The following is a 27037-nucleotide window of genomic DNA, read 5'->3' as shown; positions in this document are numbered from 1 at the left end:
CCATTGCCTTTGCTGTCCTTTTTTTTTCTGCCTTCTTTTGCTCATAATTTGAAAGTCTTGCTTTTGTCTCCCTCTTAACCTCCTCAGGACAATTGTCACATATCGTAATATTTTGGCCAGTGATCTGTGCAAGGTGATATTTGAGTCGGTGTATGCCACCGGTCATAGATTTCGTGCAATGGTTACAAATAACCTTTCCTACCAATGCACCTAGTGTGCCATGTTTCCATAAAGGATCCCTCTTTCTACCACCACCTCTAGCTGCACCACCTCTAGCTGCAAAAGCCATTGTCTTTTATAAATATTCGAAAGAAACGTAGCAAAAGAGAGAGTCAACATTAAAAATCATATTCATATACAGTATACATAGTCTAATTATAATATACATAGTCTAATATATGATTTTGAATTGTTCTTTCAAAATCGTATATTTGACTATGAATCATTATGATTAGAGTCTTAGACTGTGATCACAGTCTAGTATACACATTGTAATATTCACAGTCTAATATTCACAATCTAATATACGATTGGTATATTAGACTGTGAATACTGAATAAGTGATATTAGACTGTGACAAATCTATGATATTATGAAATTCATAATAGCATAGATTCGTCATAGTCTAATATCACTTATACTGTGAATTTCATAATATCATAGATTCGTCACAGTCTAATATCACTTACTCAGTATTCACAGTCTAATGATTCATCATTGTTATGAATTATCGTATGAATTTATGAATAATGAAACTGAGTATATCTTTTAATTTAACTGTCAATATATGATAATAATATAATATATTCATAGTTTAATATATATTATCAATATCATATAACTTTATGCACGATTCTATTTTTTTACAAAACATTAAGTTTAACAGTGTTGGTTTTATGGTTTACCCAAACAAACTTACTTGCAGTTGCAGATCTTGTAAAAATCAAGAACTTGAAAATCGCGAAATTTGCCTACCATTGCCGTCTCTCCCGCACGAAAATGATCAGGTCATTTCCGCGGGTCGAAAGGTTTTAGGGATAAAATTTAGGGTTTTTTTTTCGCACTTTTCCAAACATTTTTGTATTTTTTAAGCCTCCAATTTACCACCGTTTAAATCGCGATTTTCAACGATTTTTTTGGTCAAAATCGGCATGATTTTTTCTAGAATTTCTTTCCTGATTTTTTCTGCGATTAAATCATTTGCAGTTTTGACTCGGGAGAAATCGCAATTTACACGATTTTTTCATCCTTGCTTTAACCAATTAAGCTCAATCCCTTGGACAGTTTGTAGATCTTATTTGAAAACTGAGAAAAGCTTTATAACATAAATAATACTAGCTTTCTATTTCTTTGATCTGTTATTGGAGTACATTGCAGGTATAACGTATAAGTTTTGTCTGGAATTTATTTTGCACAAGCATAAAACAGAATTAAATTAGAAACTTCCTATGTTAAACTTCTGTTTGTAGTTAATTCCATATCCATCACTGTGGAAGGAGATAATTTGAAACAGGATGGTTTGTGATTTGTTTCATGATAAATTTTCCTGTTGCCCCATTGTTTAGCTTCTGACATCTTTAGGGCAATGATTTCTCAGCTGGCTGATACCTGCATGGTAACAAATTGTTTCTAGTCAGTTTCTATGTATAGTCTCTAATGTTTTCTGTATACCTATGATATGTTTTTGAAGATGTATGCCATGTCTTTTCGCAATTGATCACTTCTTACATAATCAAAGAAATAGACTGTGTTTGGCTGCAGTGTGAGTGACTGAGGGTCTTTGTAAGAGATCATTAGTTACATAATCAAAGAAATATGCATTGCGAGTGAGTGGAGCATTCTTTTCGTAAGCAGTGGATTGTTAAAATGAACTAATTTGACAAAGTTACCCTTGGCAGGTAATGAAACAAAATTGGGCATGAGCAGAGGTCTACCAGAACCTAAGCTTACAGCTGTAGATGCAATGATTGACAAGCTGACTGGCGCAATATTTTTGTTCCAGTTAGTTGTTGTTGTCATTCTTGGTGTTGCTGGGAATGCTTGGAAGGCTTCTGAAGCATGGAAGGTATGTCACTATACTTCAATTGTTAGGATTTAGTTGTTTATGGAGCTTGTTACAGGTTTGCACATAAACCTTTGTGATTAGGTAAGTATAAAAGAATTGCATGTTTCGATGCGCTTGGCCATAAACCTAATGTGTTCTATTCTAAATCTTCTTGCCATAACTAAATGTTGATTGCAATCTTCATTTCCCCATCTTTCATATTTTCATTTAGGTTTGATGATCATGAAACCATCATTGCCCTTATGGGTTTCCTCATTATCTTTTAAAACTATAGGATTGTTTCGTGCAACAGGACACTATTTAATCAAGTATCCATATTTTAGCATTCTTTACACCAAAAAGGAATGCTTTTATAGTCTAGTATAGTTCTAGCAAATGCAGCATGATGCTTTTTTGAAGGTTAGGTCCAGTTCCACTGTCAATATGGCATAATTTGTAAAATTGTTTTTGTGATCTACTGCATCTTGAGTTGGTTAACAATAGAATAAAATACATACTTTGACTAGAATTTTTGTGGGAGAGCATGTAAAAAGACCCAAACTGGAGTTGTAGTTGGCTTCAAACCTAGATGCTAGTGTCTTGTGAATAATTCAAAGATTCAAAGGAATTAAGGAATCCCTTTGAAGATGTCAACTGAATCAGGATAATTTGCAAATTGTGTAATTAAGTAACCTCTCAGACATATTTTGAATCTCCACCTCCATTCATAATCTACTTTTTTAGATCCATGAATTTAGATCATTGGAAAGCCAGTCTGCTAAGAATCAGCAATTTAGATTTCTGACATAGAGACAAGATAGATTTTGCTAATTCCATTTCTCTCAAGGCATATAATGGGGTTTTCCTCCATGACATGCATGCAAACACTTAAACATCTTGGAGATCTATTGCATTTTTGGTTTCCCTCTGCGTTCCTTGTTTCTCCAGCTCCATCATTGAGGCCAAAGCTTTGCATCCCTCCATTTTTGTAAAAGATGATCCAGGGAGTGAGAAGCCCCCTACCTCTAAGAATTTATAAAATTAATGTGAAATTCTTCTATTCCCAAAGATAATGATGAATTCAAGAAAAAGTGAAAACCTCAAAACATTAAAAACTTAAAACCCTAGAACAGGTCCAAAATTAAACATCTGGCATATTGTTTGTTATTTGGTGGGCCAAATAACAAATAACATGTTGGCTGTGTCAGCCATAGATTAAAGAATCACCTAAAAACTAGCCGATTCATGAATTTTTTGAGAAATGTTACTTATCTGAAAATTTTGGGGCATTTTTTGCAGGATTGGCAAGCTAATTGCCAGAAAAGTTCTGACAGTTGAACAGGAGACAGTTTCTGACACAGAAATCTGAATCGCCTGGGCTGATTCTGCTTTATAATATTTTTCGGCTTTGAAACTTCATTAGCTTCCGTACATCTTCTAAAGAGAAAATATACATTATAAACAGTACAGATTAGGATTGCAGTATGTTGAGGGATTAATACCATCACAGCTTGAGACATCACTTTCAAAATCATGGAAGGGTTAAATAATAATATACAAATAAATAATTAGAAGGACATTTGAAGAGTTATGACTCTTGGAAGGAAAAAACTATTTGAGAGAGGCGAGGCAAGGAGGAGACATTGAGAAGACATTTTATTATATTGATCATAGCAGCAAAAATCATTTGGGGAAAAAATTGGCAAACCAAAAGTTTAAGATTTAAAAAAAAATTGGGAAAAAATTGGATTTAAAAAATGTAAAAAATTGTAGAAAAAGAGACAAAAACTACCTTTTTTTTTGATATTTAAGGGCATTTCCATAGCATTGAGATATAGAGAGCAAATAATATAGAGATTTTAACCCATGAAATGCAGAAAATAGATTTTTGTTGTTTATATTCATATCACTGGTTATATTGCATTACACAAAACATATTTCAATAACTAGATGTTGACAATTGACAATGTTAATTACAATATAGTTTATAACTTTGTACAAAGTCAACCTATAAACTAAGTACAAAGTTTCAAAAAATAAAATGTAACCAATGACTCTTGCTACTACAAATAGAGCTATGCTAGAGGGCAGGATGTCCTGATGATGAAGATCTTGAGTAAGAGCCTCTCCTAAGTCATTCAATATCATGGGGATCCAAGTTAGCCTCCGTTAGGATCTCAAAATCCTTAGGCTCAAGAAATTCATCATCAGTAGCAGTCCACTCAGACTTTGGATCAATCTCATCAAGGTCGATTGGCTTGTCATCTTCAGTAGTACCTGTTTTTGTCCATGAAGAAATTAGTGTTTGTCTTACAAGTGAAAAACCTAATGAATACAATTTCAACCGATTGCAAGTATATTAAAAGTGTAACCTTGAGCTTTCTTGAGTTTCAAGTGGAGATTCAAGTGGAGATTGTGGTGAACAAAGACCAAGTCATTCATCTGTTGTGTTAGGCGGTTGTGTTTCTTGGAATATATGTGTTAAAAAATACTTCAAGTACTCTCAGAAGTGGATGAACTGCATGGCTGGTTTAAGACGTGTCCCGCTATCCATCTAAGGTTTTTGGTTATATGACCAAAAAAATCCCACCGTTGTGCTGAAAAACACATTATATGGAGATGATATCATGTAAGAATAACTTAACGTTTTAACACATTTAATGATCTTACCACAAAATAGAGATACTATCAAAAGTTTATAGTCTACTTGGTTGGAAGGTCTTCTTGCCTTCTACGACAGCCTTAGATGAGAGAAAGCCCTTTGCTTGCTTGTACATTGGCAACTTTGCCAATCCAATTCGCTGCATTTTCTTGAAATGCTCCCTGGCCTGATTTAGCAATCCATTTGAATCTTCTATAAAGCACAGAGAGTCATTCTTCTTGAGTACCTACATATTTTGTTACCGTATAGAACTCTCTGCTCTGAACTCATTTCCTACATGACTTACAAACAGATCCAAAGATTGAAAATGCACATGGTGCACTAATTCAAGGCAATGCTTTACAACATCATCAAGCAGCCCTGTGTTAGTAAACAGCTTTAAAAATATTTGCAATCCCAAGGCTTATGACCTTTGCATGACATTTCAGTTTTTTTTTTCCAAGTTGAAAATTGTGGATAACAATTTAAAAAAGAAATAATTGGGATATTAAAATACCAGGGAGTTAACTAGTGTTTAAGTCTGCCAACTATGTATTATATCAGAGAGCCGCAATTGCAAAAATCAGAAACGGAATCTATTTGGGAAAATAGTGATACAAATAATTCTATAGGTAGATTTTAATTAAATATGCTTGAGGAAATTAAGAAAAGGAAGATTGAGTTATAGTCATTTATCATAAAAAAGCTGTCTTTTGGAAAAATTGCCCTGATTAAAAAAAAATATAATCGGCAAGATATAAGTTTTTGCCGAGTCTGAGTTAAGCTTTACCCTAGAAGAGTTCATGCGTTCCATGATTTCTGAGTTTGACTATGGCATATGGATCAAACTATAATACAGAACCAATAAACAGCGAAAACCTCAGAGGATCAAAACTGTAGAAGGGTTCATTCCTTCCTTTTTTAATTATTGCCCTTGTTTAAACTATATTCATATAAATAAAAGGGTTAAATATATCTATTTAGAAAAAAAGGCCTAGAAGACTATTACAATGAATTCCTAGGGAAAGAAGTTAAGAGGAGACAAAGCTAAAGAATAATATGCCAGTAGGCTAACTAGGAATGGTTCAAATCATAGAAAATTAGTTAAATAGATAGCAAATGACACAAAAGCGTACAAAGACAAACTACAAAATCCAAAAGTTAGACAGTTGATAATTAATGAAAGTTTTTGAAGAAGTTATGTGTTGATGTTATAGCAGCAGGAGATATCTTTCTCCTGTCTGCTATCTTAATTATTAATTATTAATACATTTATTGCTGTCTTATATCAGCGATCTATTTGTTATTTCTCTAACTTGTTACTAAATTACTTATACGTAATAACTCTTTAGTTATTCTTTGATTAACGTGATTAGTGGCTGTTGAATTTATGCATCTCTTGAATTGGTCATGTCCCAACTATCAAGTCGTGTCTTTTCATTCTCATTGATCGGGTATACAGGTCCCTTGATCGGAGCATTAAAGCAAGTATCGATGTGACGTATACTGAGATATATGCGATATCTACCTTGTGACTTGTAGATAGTAAATTTGCTGTAGAAACAAATCATATCTGCTGTGTGTTCATACGTGGAAACCAATCCACGATATATGCTGTGTTCATACGTGGAAACTGGAAACCAATCCACTATATCTGCTGTATAATTTGTTGATGACATATATGCTATATGCTATATATATATATATTCATCCTGCAAACCTAAATACTCAGATTATATACATTGTTGAAAGCCAACAACTAGAAGGAAGTGTGTAGGTCTTCAGTCGAATCAATTAAACTATCTCAACTGTACTTGGGACAGCTAGATGTCCTCGACTGCCCAGTCAGCTTAAAATGCAATTTAAAAAAAAACACAAAATTGAAAAGAGAAGGGATGGGGGGCCCATAAGGACTACCCACCCCTTTACACCAACCCTAAACCTAAAAAGGACACTAACAACTAAAAATAGAAAACAATCTCATTTTGCCATTTTCCATATTGTGAAGAAGAAGGTAAAGAAGGAGAGCAATTGTGAGATGAGAACATAATAGTAGTGATACGAAAGCAAGAGAGCATTAAAACTATAGTATTTATTACTGGAGAGTAATTGGTAAAAAACTTAGATTGATTAATTACAAATGATCAAACAATCATTAAATAATATACGGGAGGACGATGTTTCTAAATAAGAAACAATTGTTATTAGAAAGAATCTAAAAAATACAATATTTACATTATTCTACATAATTGACAATTAATACAATAAAGAATATTATTCTAATACCCTCCCTTAATGGTCAATCTGTGAACAACACCAAGCTGCCTCCTGAATTTAACAAACTTATCTAGACTGAGCGACTTGGTGAGAATATCTGTTGTTTGCTCTGCTATTGGAACATACAGCAATTGAACTGAGCCGTCTTCAACAAGCTTTCTGATGAAGTGACAGTGAGTTTCCACGTGCTTGGTCCTTTCATGGAAGACAAGATTCTTGGCAAGTTTGAGCACTCCTTGATTATCACAAAACAAGGGAGTCGGACCTGCTTGAGATATTTGCATATCCACAAGCATTCGACGAAGCCAAACTGCCTCACAGGCTGCCTTAACTGCTCCTCGATACTCAGCTTCCGTCAAGGAGAGAGCCATTGCCTGCTGCTTTTTACTAGTCCATGCGATTGCATTGGATCCCAAACTGAACACATATCCAGAGGCTGATTTCTTGTCATCAACCGAACCTGCCCAATCTGAATCTGTGAACCCACTGAGTCTAGGATCATGACTCCGGTGTACAGAAGTCCATAATCAGAGGTGCCCTTCACATAACGCTGGACACGCTTCGTTGCAACCCAATGATCACCCTTGGGGGCTGTCATGAACCGTGAAATGTAGCTCACTGCAAAATTGTGTTTCATCTACAGGAGGAGAATCAGACTTGGTTGACAACTTCAGACCTGTCTCCATAGGTGTGGAAGCAAGTTTGCAATCCTGCATTCGAAACTTGTCAAGCAAGTTCCTCGCATACTTAGACTGAGAAATAAAAATGCTACCATCAGTTTGCCAGACCTCAACACCTAAACAATAATGGAGAAGCCCCAAATCTGTCATATAAAAATCCTTGCACAGGTCCTGTTTGATTTTTGCAATCAAATGTGTTGAACTACTAGTAATGATCAAATCATCCACATAGACAACAAGAAAGAGGATATCATCACCAGAGTGTTTGATATACAGATTACTGTTAGAAGGACTACGCTGAAAACCATTCGCAACCAAGTACTGATCAATCTTAATGTACCATGCTCGAGGAGCCTGTTTGAGTCCATAGAGTGCTTTAATGAGTCTACATACTTGATATTCTTTGCCGGCAACCTTGAATCCAGGAGGTTGCGTCATGTAGACTTATTCTTGCAACTCACCGTTGAGGAAGACACTCTTAACATTCATCTGATGGACTTTCCATCCAAACTGAGATACAATAGCGAGAAGTAGATGAATGGTAGTCATCTTGGCAGTAGGAGCAAAGGTCTCCTCATAATCACTGCCCTTCCGCTGTGTGAATCCTCGAGCAACTAATCTGGCCTTGTATCTATCCAAGGTACCATCTACATGATACTTGACCTTATAGACCCCTTTGCAGCTAATGGGCTTCTTCCTTGGAGGAAGATCAGAGAGAACCTAGGTGTTGTTCTTCAGAAGGCTCTGGTATTATGCGTCCATTGCCTGTTCCCACTCAGGAATCCCTTTGGCCTTTGTATAGGTCCGAGGCTCATAAATACTATGAATGTTGGCCATGAGAGAAAAGTTAACTATAGTTTGTTGCTTGCCCTTATTTCTGGAAGATTTACTCTCAATGAGCTCATCAGGATGAAGATCACTGATTGTCTTAGCCCACCATTTAGGCGAGAGAGTAGATGTGCCAACATCAGATGTAGGAGGAATAACTGGAACTGGAGGTGGAAGAGGATCTGGAACAGGTGGAAGATTAGCATCATTCGGAGGAAATTCAGGCAGTGCATCATCAAATACATAATCTGCATCATCCCTCCCATTAGGTGAACCAAATGGAAGACGAACACCCAAATTCGAAGCCTTCAAAGGCTCATCCTCAAAATTCTGCTCAGACAAGGAAAGCTGAAATGGTCCTTGATCTTCATCAAAGACAGCATCACGACTGAAGATAAGACGATCAGTGTCTACATCAATCAGCCGGTAAGCCTTATGGTTGTCACTGTACCCTGTAAACATAAGCTTTTGACTCTTGGAATCCAACTTTGAGCGCTTGGAATCTGGAATCCAGACATATGCGAGAGAGCCAAAAACTTTCAAATGACTGATCTTGGGTTTGCAATCAGTCCAGGCTTCCTCAAGAGTCTTCCCCTTAACATCATGAGTGGGAGACCTATTAAGGAGATAGACGACAGTAAACACTGCTTTTGCCCAATACTTTTTAGGAATATTTCTGTGTCCCAACATAGACCTAGTCATTTCTGTAATGGTGCAGTTGCGACGTTCTACAATGCCGTTTTGCTGAGGGGTGTATGGTGTGGTTAACTGACGTTTTATGCCATGTGTATCTTAGAAAGTGGAGAAAGCAGTAGAACAAAACTCCCCCATTATCAGACCTAAGAGTAATAATAGAACAACCAAACTCTTTTTCTACTAAGGCCTTAAATTTCTGAAATAGAGGAAACACATCTGATTTCTGTCTAAGAAAGTACATCCATATTTTACGACTGAAATCATCAACAAAAAGTAAGAAATACTGCACCCAGTAACAGAAGGAGTATTCATTCGACCTCATGCATTAGTGTGGACCAAATCTAGTACCTTAGATGCTCGCCATGAGTCACCATCCTTGAACGACGTCCTGTGCTGCTTCCCAGCCTGACAAGCTTCACAAATTCGCTGATTTTGAGTTTGAACTTCAGGTAGGCCATGTACTAAATCTTCTCGAACAAGCTGAGCAAGGTAATGAATGCTCAGGTGACCATATCATTGATGCCATAGACAGGTGATAGAGGAGGATTTTGTTGCGAAGGCATGCTCAAGAGAATCACCTATATCCACAAGTTTGTAAAGACCATGATCCTCAATACCAACAGCAACAATAGTGCATGTCGCACGATCAACAATCGAACACTTATGTGCACTGAAGATGACATCACGTTGAGGAGAATGCCGCATAATCTGACTCACAGAGAGAAGGTTCAGTTCCATGCCAGGAACGTAGTACACATTGAGGAATATGAGATTCCTCTCACCAGACTGTATCTAAACGTTGTCCTTGCCGACAATGGTATACTTTTCATCTCCAAAAATAACTGAATCAGTATAGGGAGAGAATTCTGTAAACCAATCACGCCTATGAGTGAAATGCCGAGATGCACCAGAATCTATATACCAAGCATAAGATTTCACATGGTTTGCAGGTCTTTTAGCCATGAAGGCGTAAAAGGCAGACTCTTTCTGCTCTGTATGCTCAGCGACATTGGCTTTAGGCTGAGACCCTCCTTGCTTTTGCTGTTCGTAAGCTATCCAATTGCGACAATCCTTGATCATATGGCCATTTTTATGATAATAGTTGCACTGAACCTTCTTCTTCTTTGAACCATCCTGAGACTTACTGGAGCCCTTTTGCTGAGATGACTGAGAGGATTGAGCCTTGCCTTTATCATTGTGAAAGGATTTGGCTACAAAGGCTCGCTCTGAGGATATGACAATAGTTGCACTGAACCTTCTTCTTCTTTGAACCATCCCGAGACTTACTGGAGCCCTTTTGCTGAGATGACTGAGAGGACTGAGCTTGGTCTATATCCTTGTGAAAGGATTTGGCTGCAAAGGCTCGCTCTGAGGAGGACGAAGTGGCACCGCTACCAAACTGTTGTTTCCAACGATCCTATTGCAGAAGTTTGGTGCACAACTCTGGAGATTTCAAATCAACATTCTTAGACGTAATGTTGAGAGTTTCTATGAAGTGCTTGTAGGATTTTGGTAGATTCTTCAGGGTTATGACTATCATATCCTCTTCCTCCATTTTTCGTCGTATAGCTTCGAGCTGATCTCGAATGTCCTTAATCTTTGTGAGATGCTCCTATAAGGACATGCGTTCATCATGATGGAGAACAATTGGTTCTGCAGGAAGAACGCTCGGCTTTTGTCGGATGTTTCATGCAATTCCTTTAGATGCTTCCAGATTTCTGAGGCTGATTTGCCAGAAGGAAACTGAGGTAACTGGTCATCTGTGAGAGAGAGCTTAAGAAGCATGACAACTTCTCTATTGCAATCATCAAATTTGTCCTGATCTAATCTGGCTGCGGTAGGACGAGATTCTTTGTCCAAAACAAGATCATCAAGGTGGTGATATTTGAAGATTGTCAGCATGCACTGCTTCCAGGTTTTATAATTTTTACCGTTGAATCTCTGACTGCCTTCCAACATTAAGTTGATCAATGATGCCATCTTGCACGTTTCCCAATGAATGGAAAATAAAAAAAGAAGAGGCGATAGCACGAAATAGGAAGCACGAATCCCAATGCAAAAAAAAGAAGCAGATGCATGTACAAACTTAAAAATGAAGTACGACTGGCATGGATTTCGAGAAAAATTTTCGGCTGACCTAGAAAAGAGAATAAAAAACACAGAAGGAATCTGGTGTTTGATTTTCGAAGGCAACAATGAATAGAGGGTTTCCATCAAAACCCTAGACATAGGTCAAAAAATGACAGAAAAAATTGGAGAACACCGTTGCAAAGAAGGTGAAACGTGGGAGAAATAATCCCGTCACCGAAACTGCAGAAAAAAATGCCGAAATCCACAAGAATCGTCTCAGGCCAACACGATTTTTGGTGAAAATCGTGAAATGCAACCAAAGAAAAAAACGACCATGCGTTGCGATTTTAAAATCGCACAGAGAGAGGGATGGGAGGTTGTGTGATTGCAAATAGAAAAAAACGTCGGAAGACACAAACCCTCATGCGAAAACAACTACAACTGACATTGCAGATACGTCGCGTGGAGCAGAGAAGTCACAAAATGCAAAGCCACCACGGATAAAGACGAAAGGACGCGAAATCGCGTCGTCATGCACAGGAAAAATGCAGGCTAAAAGAGGAAATCGTGTCGAAGGTCACGAAAATGAACCAAGCAACCACGATTTCACAGAGGCCGTCGCATGCAAACAAAGGGCCATCGGGAAAAATGCTTTGCGCAACAAGAAAATCGCGATGGATAACAAAAGGGTCTTCGTTCCAAAATCACGTGCAGAGAGAAATGACGATGCGTCGGGTGTAGCAAACCCACGATGCTGAGGAAGGAAATCACGAAAATGACAAACACGACTTTGCAAAATTGCCCAGAAAGATTGCGAAAAACTTTTGAAATTTTTCTAAAAAAAATTCCTTTCAAAAATTTTCAGAATAACAAGAAATCTCAAATTTTTTATTTTTCCGGTTCTGAAGGCTCTGATACCATATTACTAGAGAGTAATTGATAAAAAACTTAGATTGATTAATTACAAATGATCAAACAATCATTAAATAATATACAAGAGGACGATGTTTCTAAATAAGAAACAATCGTTATTAGAAAGAATCTAAAAAATACAATAGTTACATTATTCTACATAATTGACCATTAATACAATAAAGAATATTATTCTAATAGTATTAACTTAAAAGGATAAAATTATGAAAAATGGCATATACCTTGAAGGTTTGTGTGGTTTCAAAGTTGCTGCCCCTTGATCCCATTGGGTGTGTTGCCCCTTGATCCTCTTGAGAGGCATTGCCTTTCAACCCTACTAGGGTCATTGCCTTCAAATTCTGTGAAGGTTGTTGCCCCTCAACCTTGCATACAACTTCATATAGTCAATCAAGAGGATTTGGCTTGTCAATGATTAGAGAAGTTGGTAGCTATGCACAGTACCCTGTGACTTGATTGATAGACTCCTAATTATTTGTCATGTACCCTCCTGTAATGTCCCACCCTAGTGTGCGGCACTGTGAACTGCCTCTAAACCTTGGTCTTGTACTTATACACCGATTTTGTGTGTTTATAAGAGTTTTTCAATGAATAAACAACAATAGTAACAAGTACTTCTACTTCATAATCAAGAGATATGATAACTCAACCTTAGATAAACTATTTCATTACTATCATAGATCTGATTACAAAAGTTTCAGGTCTGATGTAGAAATCATACTGCAAACTGCTGCAAAGGGAAGAACCTCGTGTTCTGAAGATTAGATGGCATCAAAATAGCTACTCTACCTCCAAATATGGCCAAGAAAGGGATCAGCCAAACTAGCAAGCACCTCACTTAGAAATCTGATTCAAAATCTCAAAAAGCTTGAAAACTATCAACAAAACTACCTCTATCTTTATTGATAGTGAAAAACTTAAACAACCAATACCAAACAGCAAGGGTAATGGCTTTGCCTTGCTCCAAATATGCCCAATAAAGGGGTCAGCTTAGCAAGCAAGGAGCTGACTCAGAAAATTCAGTAAATATATTCTAACTTCCTTAAATTTGCATAAGAAACCCTCTCCTTAGCTACCAATGAGCCAAAATAGGGGGCGGCCTGGTACACAAACACTTCACTTAAGATTTCAACAAGCAACTCTTCAAAACTGAAAATCTTTGAAGCTCCACTGAAACCCCTGCTATGAGATTTCCCTTGCACGCTCTTGGTTGATCTCCCACAACTGCAAGTGTGTTTGCTAATGGAGGTTTTTGTCTCCACAACCTGCTCAAATCTGGTCCAGCAAGCTCCTGTAAGGAGGCAAGGTGAATTAACAACAATAACATAACAAATGATCTCCAAATAACCCTTTTAATAGCCTCCAAAAGCTATGCCCTAATGAGGGTTTTCAAGTGGGAGCCCACTTTATGTTTTAATATTGAGTTCACTTAAAATAAATAAATTCATAATATTCACTTTTTATGGTCTTAATAAAATCTTTTAATCTTTCACTTACTTGCCTTTAAGACCCTTTACTAAAGGCTCCACTTTTAGTATCTCGTATATTTGCCCTTTTAATCTTTATTCCCATTTATTGGAAAAATCACATTTATAACCTTTTTATCTAGTGGGAGAGTGAGTGCTTGGAGGAGAGAGAAAAATAATAATGAGGAAGGATCTTTAAAAAGGTTATAAATGTGATTTTTCCAATAAATTCACTTTTAGCATGTAGATTATTGTACATAACAGAAATAGCAAGTGATATTGTCCAAACCATAATTCAGTTACAAAGATTAGATAGTGCAAGTGTGATGAATTGAAGTAGTAGTCCCTATTTCCGGACTGTTGTGACCATTTCACACATCGCCCCATTGCAAATGGGGACCCCCTCTTTTTGCTCGTTTTTCGCTCGCTTTTCGCTTCGCTTTTAGGATTTTGTTAGTCGGTCAGTTGTCTGGATTTAGGGTTAACCCTTAGGGTTTTAATTAACGTCTTTTCAAGCCAGAATCCGGTCAGTTTTGAGAGCTTTTGAGCTTCCTTTCGAAGGATGCAAATTTTGAATGCAATGTTTTCGCCAAATTGGTCTATTTTCAATTGGAATTTTGAGTACAAAGCTTAAATTTGTCTAAGTGTTGATGATGAAATGTGAATTTTTGTCCAATTGAATATTTTTGACCAAATTTTGAGTTTTTTGATTTTTGATCCCGGACATTGAGAATGATTTGTTTTCGCCTTGTGAAGTGATAAAATGTATAAAATCATGTTATTTTGGCCTGTAGGAGCAAAATCGCTCCTGTCCCTCAGTGAAGGACCGGAGCTCGTTTTCGAATATCTTACTATTCCTGCAGGGTCAAGATGAGTTACGAATTGGAAGTGATCAAGGAAGGCGTGATCTTTCCGTTGAATATAAATTGAAGATTTTCATGAACACGGAAATGCCTCCAGGGGTCAAGTTCGCTCCTGTCCCTCAGTGAAGGACCGGAGCTACAAATCAAATTTTGCTTTGTCCTTGCAAGATTTCAACGACTTGACGATTTGAAGAGGTCCAAGCGAAGATGTTTTATCAAATGAATATAACTTGAAGAGCAAACATGAAGAAAAATGGTCCAAAATGCCAAAATCGCTCCTGTCCCTCAGGAAGGGACCAGGGCGAAATACATTGTAGCTCCCGTCCCTCTCCAAGGGACCAGAGCGATATTTTTCATAAGGCGAGATTCAGGCAAAGATCAAGTCAAGTTTGTGTTTGAAGGCAAGAAAGACGGTGAAATGAATTCATTGAATACAAATTGAAGATTTTGAAACGTCAACAAGGGTCCCAAAATGCCTAGTTTGCTCCTGTCCCTTAGGAAGGGACCAGAGCGATTTTTGTTATAGATGATTTTCTTGCTAAATTGCAACCGGCCTCAAGGCATAGATGAATGGAATGGAACATGACGAATCCGTTGAATATAAATTTTGAAGATGACGAAGTGAAATAAGGCCTACAGAGCTAGAATCGCTCCTGTCCCTCTCCAAGGGACTAGGGCGATATGATGGTTATATTGCTTCTTATTCAAGTTCAAGACATTCCAAGACGAGGAACAAGGTGGCCAAGGCGTTTCAAGGCATTTCAATCAAGCACGAAGTTACAAAGGTCGTCACGTTGAAGGAATTTGCACTCAAATCCCCAGTTCGCTCTTGTCCCTCAGGAAGGGACCAGAGCGAAATTTGTATAAGGACATGAAATTTGAAAGTTGATCACGTCCCAAGTATCCAAGGGAATCGAAAAGGGCTTCATTCTACACGATGAAGACAATTGCAAGTTGATCAAAACAAGAACAAGCTCAAAATGTTGAACTTCGCTCCTGTCCCTCTCCAAGGGACCAGAGCGATGTTGAAGGTATTGACCGATTCATGCAAAAATCACGTTAAGACAAGGCTTCACAAGGTCATACAAGGTTCAAGGCGTCTTTTGAAAGTGATATATCAAAGTTTGGAACGTCCAAATGTTATCAATTAAGCTAAGGAGTCTATATCGCTCCTGTCCTTTGGACAAGGACCAAAGCGATTTCATCAAAAACATTCATGCTCCTTCAAAATCAAGACAATGCAAGGATTGGTGAAGTTAAAGACGACCTTTGGAAGACAATGAACGAAGAACGAAGATCAAATGTTTACAAATTTGAGCTAGGACATGGAGATCGCTCCTGTCCCTCTCCAAGGGACCAGGGCGATATTTGCCAAAACACATGATATCCTTTGAAGATCACGTTAAGATAAAGTCGCACATGGTTTTAATCATCATTTGGAAGGCGATGCAAAGGGAAATGGACGTTAAATATCACCGATTTGAGCTTAAAATGGAGAAAGACAAGGATCGCTCCTGTCCCTCTCCAAGGGACAAGGGCGATGATCCTTTAAACATCGAAATGTCTTGTGAAAAGCAAGTGGGACGAGCATGGAATGAACAAGCAAAATTATTATTCACCATACAAGGAAAAGTTGATGTCAAAATGGAGAATTTCAAGTGAAAACATTAGGATCGCTCCTGTCCCTCTCCAAGGGACCAGGGCGATATTACATCCAAGGGCATCCCTTCACACATGCAATTCAATCAAACTCGAAGGACCCGACAAAAATGATGATTTGAACGTAGAAATGCAGAGGTGGAACGTCAAAAATGCAAAAATCAAGACCAACATGATGGATCGCTCCTGCCCCTCTCCAAGGGACCAGGGCGATGAGGTACGTATACTTCATTTTCAAAATATTTTGGCGCTCAAATAAACATTTTTGAATTTATTTAAATGCTAGCAAAATCGATATTTTAATTAAAAATGGCATTTAAATATTGCGCTTGGTATTAATTAATTATTTTTTTGCCTTGTAAAAAAATCGAAGTTTATTAATTAAAAATAAAAGGCATTTAATAATTAATTAATTAATTAATAAAAAATTAAAAAGAGCGCTTGGTTTGGAGAGTCGGCCTTGTTATTTTATAAAAAAAATCGTTTTTAATTGCTATATTTTTTTATAAAAGTCGGCCTTGGGGGTGAATGGAGAGGTGAGCGCTATAAAGGGAGAGTGAAATCTTCATTTTCACATCATCATTTTACCTATCTTACATGCGATTTTGAGGAAGAAGGTGCAAAATTGTGTTTGAAAGTGCGATTTGGAGTTTATTAATCAAAGGTGGTGCGAACTATCAATCCAAGGTGGCGCTAGTAACTTCCAAGGTGGTGCGAATCTATATTGAGCGAATTTGCCAAGGCTTGAAGATCACGTTAAAGGGGAATTTGAAGATCACGTCAAGGACACAAAAGGTGGCGAAATTACTATCTTGAGGAGATCACGTTGAAGACCATCTATACCTCAATCTTGCCTAGGCGAATTTTGTTCTTTTTGCATTCTAGAGTTAGCTCTCTATTGAGGTATGGCGATTTGATTTTATTGTTTTATTTATTCATCGTCATATTTTGAATTTTTGAATTTTGAATTTTGAATTCTTAGCTCAATCGTTATTTTTTAGGAAATGATAACTCTAAAGACTTATCATGACGTTTCCTAAAATTTATCCTCTAATCTATGTTATTTATTGCAAAATCTAGTTCTCATTATGAAATGTTGTGTAGGTATGGCGACCCCGAAGGCGGGAGCATCCACCAGTCGCTCAGCTCTCATGAAAGAAGATCAGAAGACCGAAGAAGTGGAGACCAAGATCGTGTCGAAGTGGAACAACATTGGAGATACCAACTTGGGGAACTTCAGCACGAAGAAGTTTCGAGAGGTCCCTTACATTGGCAAGCCATCACCTGTCGCCCGGAGAATAATCGAGAGTGGCATCATTAAGGCGGCCGGCTTTCCTCCAGCTGTTCAGTGCCACGAGTTGATGATCGAGTGTGCTCGTCACTATGATCCACAGTCCAACACGATCGTGTCCAATGAGGGAAACACTTTGGCGTACCTTTCAGAGGAAGCTATAAGTGAAGCTTTCCATCTTCCAGAGCACAGGGACATGATATACAAGAGCATAGAAGGAGCCAGATCAATGTACGAAGATGATCCAGATGCTTGTCTAAGCATTATCAATAAGAACTGGCTACTTAAGAGCCGTCCCCGTCTGAGCAAGGTCCCGAACACACCGCACAGGATTGATTTCCAGGAGGAGTACAGAGATTTAATTACCATGCTCAACCGAGTTACTGGAGCTCCTCATGCCTTCTATTTTGAGAAGTGGATGTTTTATTTCATCCAGGTGATTGTTCAAGGGAAAGGTACGATACATTGGGCTAGGATAATTAGCCATTGCTTGGACGTACAGTTGAGGAGACTCAAGGCTACTAAGTCCTTCCACATGAGTTCGTATGTCATCTATGCCTTGATCAGGAGTGTTGAATACGCAGGACTACCTCACAGAGGAGTGATTGGAAGAGGACCCGGCGAGGTCAGAGCTTGTGATTCCTATGCCTACTTGCATCATCCGCCAGGGAGCAACTATAAGTTGGTTAATGATACTTTCATGATGAACATCACCAGGACGCTGCAAGGTGGAATTCACAACAGATTATCTCAGGATGCCCAGGAATTCATAAAGAGGTACGGTGCTTGGTTCATTCAGTTTCCCAAGTTCACTTATATTAGAGTGCATGGATGTCCTTTACCTCCATACATGTTGCCGAGATATCCGACAGACAGAATTGTGTTACTTGAAGTAACAAGACAGTTGGCAGCATATGTGAAGGCATTCAGACACAGACATCAGAATGGAGTTCCAGTACCTATTATTTTGGGTAATTCAGTTGAGGTATGTCCTAATGCTTTAGCTATGGATGACGCAGAGAAGGAGTTAGCCTTGTATTCTTTTTCATCTTTTGCTTTGAGAGAAAGCTTTGATCCACATGGACATTTAGAGGAGACAGTCGGCAGAAAGTTTAGACATGAGTATCAGATTGAAGATTTTATGATGAATCTCTTAGATGATCTTGAAGTGAAACGAAAAATGCATTCTAGATTGCCTTTGGATTTCATCAGGAAATGCAGGATTTACAGAGTGGCTGACCAAGCTCAGGACAGTGGCAGACATATCCAGTCTTCCTATGATCGAGAAAGCAAAACAATAAGGTTAGATTGGAATGAGCCCGAGGTCGTGGATTTAGATACTTTGATGGCACCAGTCTTGTCTTGTACTCGCAGATGGGTTGACATTCAGCATCAGAAGTTGAGAGAACAAGGCATAGCCATGACTTTCACTTTGGAAGAGAAACCTGCTGAAGGTGGAGCTAGTGTGAGTGAAGGCAATCCTAATCCTAGAAATTCAGGTGAAGGAAACCTTCGATGTGCCAGTGAGGGCAATCTCCATTCAAGAGGTTCGAAGAGGAAAGAGAGACCTGGAAAGAGAGAGTCTTCCAAGAAGAAACAAGAGGCTAACAGAGATCGATCATCCGGTACTTCTTCTAGACCTGAGAAGAGAACAATTCAAGTGGAAGAATCCATGGAGTCGATGGTACAGAACGATAGGCAGGAAGAAGGACAGGCACAGCATGGTTCATCCGATGGATCTCTCCAAGACTATGAGTTAGATGAAGACAAAGAAGACAATGAAATAACATCTCCTCCCAGACAAGAAGAAATAGTGCATAAAGAGATTCAAGTTCAAGAAACAAGATCGATTATCCCAGATTGGTTGAAGGAAAGATTAACCAAGGTGATCATAGTAGAGGACGAGGACAATGCAATTGATTTAGAGAGCCTTGTTGGACGCTCACATGAAGTAACAGAAAAGAAGAAGGCTACCAAGATGTCCAAGATGATTCGAGATGAGACTGGATCCAGGAAATTGCAGATAGCTACACCGGCAGCAGACAAATATGAAGGTGAGATCCTAGCAGAAGAATATGATATACAGACTTTTGAGTTAGGACCATCTACAGCAGAGCAGACTTTAGATGATGCTACCGATTCATTTGAAGCGTTGAAAGACAAGCTTAGAGAAGAAATGGAGAAGAATAGAAAGCTTGAGAGAGAGGTCGGTGCATGGAGGACATATTTCAGTCACATCAATGAACCTTTGGGACGTCAGGATCCAGTTAGATCACCAGTACAAGCATTGCCGCTTCAATCAATCAATGAAGCAGAAAGATTCAGGAACATGGTCCAACGTACAAGTAATTGGATGGATAGATCTCATACAGTGGCTATGGAGTTTGTAACAAGGATGATGAAGATTATTCATCAAGCTATCCGGGTTCTTGAGATGATCCACAATTTGATGATAACAGTAGCTGCATTCGCCCATACCAAGGACGTTATCATTCCTGTCTTGAAAGTTATTAAACATACTTCAAGGAAGATTTTAGCGCAGGAGAAGATCTTGGAAGGAGAATCTCACAGTTTGTTCCATTGGTCAACCTTACTCCATATGAAGAATGTTTTCTTTGAAGACATCAGTACTAGATGTAGCCAAGTTGAGGAGGTGATCAATCCGATCCAGGACAGAGTATTTGAGGTACTTCGTACCATTCTTGGCAAAAGGATCGAAGTCGAGACAGATGTGGATATGCAGGAATTAGAGGATAGAATCAAGATCATCTTTTGCAAGGACGCAAATGTTACAGATGAGCAATATGATCAAATGTTTGCCACCATGCTCCTGATTGAAAGAACGAAGGAACTTGAACCTTCATGGGACGCAGCTCTTCTAGATGCATTCGATCAGGTCATCCACTTAGAAGAGAGTATGAAGAATCTTCCCGAGATTCCAATCGCAGAAATCGAAGGAATCGTTTCAAGATTCATTGCATATGCTAAGAAAGAGAATTGGAAAGGGAATAAGATTCTAGATGAAAGGTTGTTACAGATGACATGACATCTTATTTCTCATCGGTTTATGTCTCCTAGGTTTTTGTGCCAAAATTTAATATTTGGCTATGCATTTAATATTGTTCAGTAAAAAGGAGGCCATTTGTAACAAACCCTAATTAGGGTTTAGGTGTCATGATCTTGACCGTTGATCTACTTTCAATTTGGACCTTTCATTGTAACTGGGGATGCTATTTATACCCCCATTTTTCATTTCATTTGGTAATAGTTAATAGTGTAATAGTCAATAATTGATGTAATAGAGAAGAGAGATTAGAGTTAGAAGCAATTTTATTTTGTAGCAAGATTGAGTTTGAAGAGAGAAATTCAAGCAATTGTTGTACATGATGATTTGGAAATCAATGAAATATTGAAGTTATGGTGTTTCGTTGCAACTTTCTTAAGTTATCTTCATGGTTGTTTAACTTACTTGAATCATGCTCAATCAAAGTAGCTTGTTAATTTGAAGGACATAGTGTGAGACTTGATCTTTGGTAGGATTCGTAATCCAAACCACTAGCTTCTTGCTGATTGTAGGAACGCCTTGCGTGGTCGACTGGAGAATACCTTGAATCCCTTAACCTTCAATCATTATTGTATCTTGGATATGTACCTTCGTGGTAGTGTCTTTGATCTTTGATGCATTGAATATCATTTTATTACCTTAGAAGATCGCACTAATTTCAATTGAGTTGTTATCTTATGGCAAAATTGAAGTTGGTTGAATCTTGCCAAGTCTTGTCCATACTAAGTCATCCTTAGGGTTAGATTAGATTAGACCTCTTTCAAACCCTACTCTTTTGTTATTTTTGAAAAGTTTCTTAGTTTAGTAAAATCTTGAACTTTCGGAATACGTAAGGCCCCTTGGAGGAAACAGCAAATCACATCATACCACTGGAAGCTTGTCCACACGTAGAGACCCTACTAAAAGAACCTTGGAGTCTACCTAACTGATCCTTTACGCGAATCTTCAGCAGTTAGAGACTATTTTCTCAAGAGAGGATAAGATGCCTATTGGTATTTTATTCTGTGTATGATGGTGTACAAAATACACGTCAACACGGACCTAGACTGATAGGGGACATTACAATATTGTTCCACTCTAACTGCACATTGGGATGTTGATCTCGAAAATGCCACATGGATTGAAGAGGAGACACAAAAGGGATTGGTTGCGTTCCAATGGACAAGACAATCCCTCATACTGGCAATGACTTAGATTCATGATTTTGATTTTGATACAAAGTTAGATATTAATTAGGGTTAGTGGCATATTTTCTTGTTTTTGGCATTTTGCAGTTGAAATTTGTAGGCTTTGAGCATTCTATTGTAATTTTTATATAATACACACATTAACAATGAAAGCAATTAATTTTTATTAATTTGTTTGTTGAATTTCATGTGAAATCTCAATTCAACTCTAATGTTATGTATTCAAGTTCTATAATGTATATGATGAATGCCTTATCAATGTTATCACGAGTATATGAAATTTCCGATATTTTTAATTGTTCCCTATTTTTTTAATAGCTGCCCCAACTGTCCTCTTAAAAATGGCCTCTCAAAAAACCATCTTGGAAATGTGCCTCCTTGTCTTGAAAACTTGGTGTAACATATCAAAAAAGCACTCCATTTGATTAGGTGGTGTACTTTGTCATGTATATATCTAATTTCAAGAATAAGAAAGCTTACATCTTATGGCCTTCCCGACCTCACTAATACATGTAGAATAAGTTTCATGAAACCCATGAATAGCAACTTAAGATTTCAAATCTCGTCAAGAACGGTATCCAACTTATGCTTGATCATCTCTCTATTTGGGACGGTATTTAACCTCATCTAAAATCTTGTGCAATGGTGTTCCAAGAGATTCTCAACCTTATGTAACTTTTTTAAAATTTCAGTGCTCATATTGTCTGTAGTTTGCATGCATCAAATATGGTTAGCCAATTGAATGGAAAAAATCTCATTTTCTTTTCCCAAACCTTGTAAATAGGCTAAAGTGAAGTGGTATTATACCTTGAGGAATGTTCCAAATTACAAAAATAGATATTGATACTCACCAAAAGGCCCAAAGGAAGAGGTTGGACCTATCCTATACTATGAACTATATTTAGAGGTTCAAAGGATACGTATTTGATATTCACAAAACTGCTCATTATGGGGGAGCATATAAAAAAAGGCACTCAAATTGATCATCCGTGCCTCGTGACATGAATGTATACTTGAAGATGCCGAGTATGCGTTCTACTTCTTTAGTGGAGGTCTTTATTTCTATGGAGAGGGATCATTAAGGCCTAATCTTTTTTAACCATATAAAATTTATATTGCTTCTTAAAATGGCCATTTTACCATGGTTTCTGGACATTTCTTCTTGGGTTTTCCAAGAGATTCAGATTGATCATATATCTTTATTGTCTATTTGCTAACTTGTTTCTTTTCTTTCTTGGGTTTTAGGAAAGGTGTCTCAACCTTGCTCCTAATGTTAAGTACATAAAGAATGCAGTTTTCAAACTATTAAACATAAGAACTCAATTTTTTGGCTATAGAATTTGTTTTTGGGAAAATTAAAAATTTCAAGTTGTTTAACATTGCTTCTAGGGATGCTTGTGTAGATTTTTTCAAACTCTACAATTTAAAGAAAAGGCCCTCAATAGACTTTAGAAGTTGGGCCCTACATTGAAAATGTAAAATCATAGAGGACATAGAAAAGTGTTGTAAGAGGGCATTATGCTGTTGACCGATATATGATATGTGTTACGCCCAAGTTGGTGAGTGGATTATAGTGCATTTAAGATAGGTGGAAGGAATATCTATTTTTAGCTTGTGAACTTATCTTGGGATTTGAGTGTTGGTTTTCTAACTAGGTATTTGGGTGCCATAACATTGGTGATTTTAGCTGATGGTTTTGTAAGTACTATTTTACGGTTTTGTGTATTATGTCTACTATTTATTGGTTACTTGAGATGGAGGTATGAAGAGTGAGTTTGTAGGTATTGTTATGTTGCCAGAATTACTCCAGATCTCTAGTTGATGATACCCTTGTAAAGGCTTGCTGTGTAAGTGTATTGTAACCATGTTGAGATTACTGAATAATATATTGGGTTGGTTTAGAGTGTGGGTTTTTTCTCTTGAAAGGGCTTTCCCCATGTACACTTGTGTTGCAGTATAATTTTGTTTATGTTTTATATGTGTATCTCTTTTTTCATAACTATAAAGGTCTAAAATTTGTACAATACTCTCCTTTAAGATTAGTTTGGGAAGTGTTTCCACATACCTTGCTGCCTTGTATTGGGAACAACCTTTCATAAAGAATGAATTCCTTGTGAGATCCTCCTTGAATTTACCTCATTTCTTTTAATAGCAAGGATATAAATCTCCTAAGGATTAGACTTAGATGATGTACTAATAATAGCCATAACAAGACTAAGATGATGTATTAGTAATGGCCATAACAAGATTGTTCAATGAATCTTGTAAAAAAAGATAACAATGCAATACGTTTATTTTCTTCTTCAATTTTAACACCAATTAACGATAATTAACTTCCCACAATGTTGAATTGATTAGAATGCTTTGCCGCATCTTTATCATCATTCGTTTCAAGAGAATACAAGTTCTTTTGAAGAAAAATATAGTTCAGTAGGAACGTTGTCCAATACAAATATTCTATCTTATCCCATAGCTCCTTTGAGTTGGCTTCTCTAGAGACATTCAACAAGATTGAGTTTGAAGGTGTAATGTCCCTTTTTGGGATATTCCTAAAACCACAATTCCAATTAAAATAAGAAATGAAATACATTTAAGAGTATAAATTTACCTTAATAAAAGGAATCCTAGTCTAGGTCCTACACTCAATATTAGTCACTAGAAATTGACATTAAATCATAAGCCATGATAACATCTATTTTAATTTTTTAGTTATTACTAAGCATTAGTAGGCATCATGCTATCACATAAACATCATTCATATTGAAATCCAATTAAGACAATAGCCATTCCAATGTGAATTCCTATAATAATCTCATTAGCGATTCATTGAAACGTTTGGAAACCACAATCTCAAGGTTGGTCACCCTTGTATTGCGAGAGCATGGAGGGTGGTCGCCCTTCTATCCCTCAGTTCACCTTGGAGGCTGGTCATCCTCCTTGATCAAACCCAAGAGCATAGAAGGCCGGTCTTTCATTCCACCTCCTGGCCCACAAGCATGGAAGGCTGGCCGTCCATTCCAACTCGGGTGGTGTATTTGATAAGAGCATGAAGGCCAGTCTGCCTTCACCTCTTGTGAACTTGGAAGGCTGGCTGTCCTTCCCATTTGCAATCCATTTCTCTAAATTGAAAATGGATTATTATACAAATCTAATATTACATTTCCATAACAAAGAGTAGCATTTAGATTACTCACAAAGATAATTAATTCTGCAAGTATCACTATGGCTTGAACACATTTATAGATGCCTATAATTTACTCTATTCATAGAATTTATCTTTTAATCTATTTGCTGCTATTAAATATTTATTTCTGCTCTTAGATCAGTTCTGATTCCTTGATTCCTTTTATACTTGTTCTTTGATCATTCGATTCCTTGATGCCCTTTTCAAATCTTTTATTCTCGCTTTTATATTCTTGAAGGAGGGGGAGTCACACTTCTTCATTGAGACCATTACGTTTGGAAAGGATGTATCCTTTCATAAATTAAGCGCCGCCTTCTTTTGTTAATTAAATGCTTAATAAAATTGCTGCCCATGACATTCTTTTATTAATTAATATTAAATGTTTAATATTAATCAACCCCATCTTGGTAACTTTAATCACTTTGCCTAGGGTATAGATCATAGGCTGTGATTGATGCTGTGACTCTTAGTCTGGTGGGGGGGGGGCATGACACTTAGGTTAATAATTAAACACAAAAAATGAATTGCTCCCCTTTTATCCCCTTTGCCTCAGTCTGGAGGCAGCGATTTAAGATTTGTACTGCTGTGAATCAAGTTGGAGGCATGACAGAAGGGCACAATTGGACTGGACATTTCACCTTCTAATCAATGATCTCTTGAATTCCACATGTGATCCCTCAAATTTCCTTGCTGAGGTGCCACTAGGAATGCTGAGGTGCCACAAAGTATGCAACACATTCAAGATCAAATATTTAGATGTCATCCCATTTGAAAGCCAAAAGGATGCATAATGATTTTGGATTATATGATTCAAAAGGTTTTTGAGTACAGTTAAAGAATCAGAGATTGATGACATTGTTTAAAGTCCAATGTGGGTCAAAATGACATTAAGATCATCATATGAATTAGAGGTCATTCAGGCCCGATAGCCAAGTTCTTAAAAAAATGAATGATAATAGAAAGGAAGAGCATTAGGGGAGTGCCTTTCCACCAACCACAGAGCTGATAGTATGTCCATAATTTTTTCATCAGTGCTAACAAATGGTAGAGATTGGATTTACAAATTTATCTGCTAAATACCATGCATTGCAAATTGACATTGTGAACATATCTCTCACTGTCAATAGCCATACAAATTCAAACTAACAAAGATAATGTTGAGCACACTAGAATACAAAATTATGAATATTAATTTGGTGACACTAAGTCACTCAGGTTATCATATTCCTTAAATAGCATATCCCACATCCATAAACCCTAGTAATCCCTGAGGTTCATTATCGCAGCCAGGACAGGTCTAGAAATATTTGGTAATCCTAATGAATTTTCTTTATTATGTCTAGGTGTGAAACATCTGAGCATTCATTATAAATTATAACAAATATTTTTTAATTTAGAAGACATCTGATTTGGGTAATGACAATCCTAATTTAATATAGGTAAGCTTAATAATGCAAATTAATAGTTTGAATGATGATGAGCGTACCCTGATTCCAAATGGTTCACAATATCAAATGATATGGTGATGATTCCATACTCATTAGATGTTACGTATGAATGTCCATTAAGACGGTATGGTCATTATTATGAATGTATTTGGTGAGCTGTTGTAGTCGACCTGTGAAAGTCACCATTACATCATCACATGCTATAAAAGTAGCTAGATGAGATCATTCAGTTTAACTGCTCCATGCAGGAATTTTTATGTGATTCCAAATCAATAAAAAGAGTTCTAAATTTTTTCAAATAACTGTAAGTATTGTGAAATTACAACGACTGATTATTACAATGAAAATCAGTCATTGATTGAGTATAGATAACTCCCTAACATTGGTTTAAGAAAGGTTGATTATGACAATCTTATATGAAAAATTGTGGCACTGGAAGAAAGAAGGATTGCAATTCAAAGTTATTTCTTAATTTATTTTGATTCTTTCGTTTGAGACTCAACTCCTCGTAGTTGGAAGTGAAATCTTTACTTTCTGTTAAAAAAGGAGACAGAGATTCACACAGCATAAAATAGATCTATCTGTGTCCCCTATTGCAAATGCCTTCCCTCAGCTGTTGATTAGAAGCTGATTATAGATGTACAATAGATTGATTAGAATGGCCTGGCATCTGTCTTATAAGTACTTTTTGTTTGGAAAGGATGAGGAG

The 27037-nt window shown here is 37.2% G+C and overlaps 1 protein-coding gene across 2 annotated transcripts in view; it reads left to right on the top strand.

Annotated features, from left to right (window-relative positions):
• The window catches only part of LOC131062648 (phospholipid-transporting ATPase 2), a 183553-nt gene that overhangs the window by 32372 nt on the left and 124144 nt on the right, over positions 1–27037 (top strand). For both annotated transcript variants that reach the window (XM_059209548.1, XM_057996354.2), the window contains exon 7: positions 1899–2065. In XM_059209548.1, the coding sequence (XP_059065531.1) occupies positions 1899–2065 (167 nt within the window). The remainder of the gene's footprint in view (positions 1–1898; positions 2066–27037) is intronic.

The sequence above is a fragment of the Cryptomeria japonica genome, chromosome 8, assembly GCF_030272615.1.
Source record: "Cryptomeria japonica chromosome 8, Sugi_1.0, whole genome shotgun sequence".
NCBI lineage: Eukaryota > Viridiplantae > Streptophyta > Pinopsida > Cupressales > Cupressaceae > Cryptomeria > Cryptomeria japonica.
Note: the sequence above shows the minus strand (reverse complement) of the source record. Positions and strands in the feature narration are given on the sequence as shown.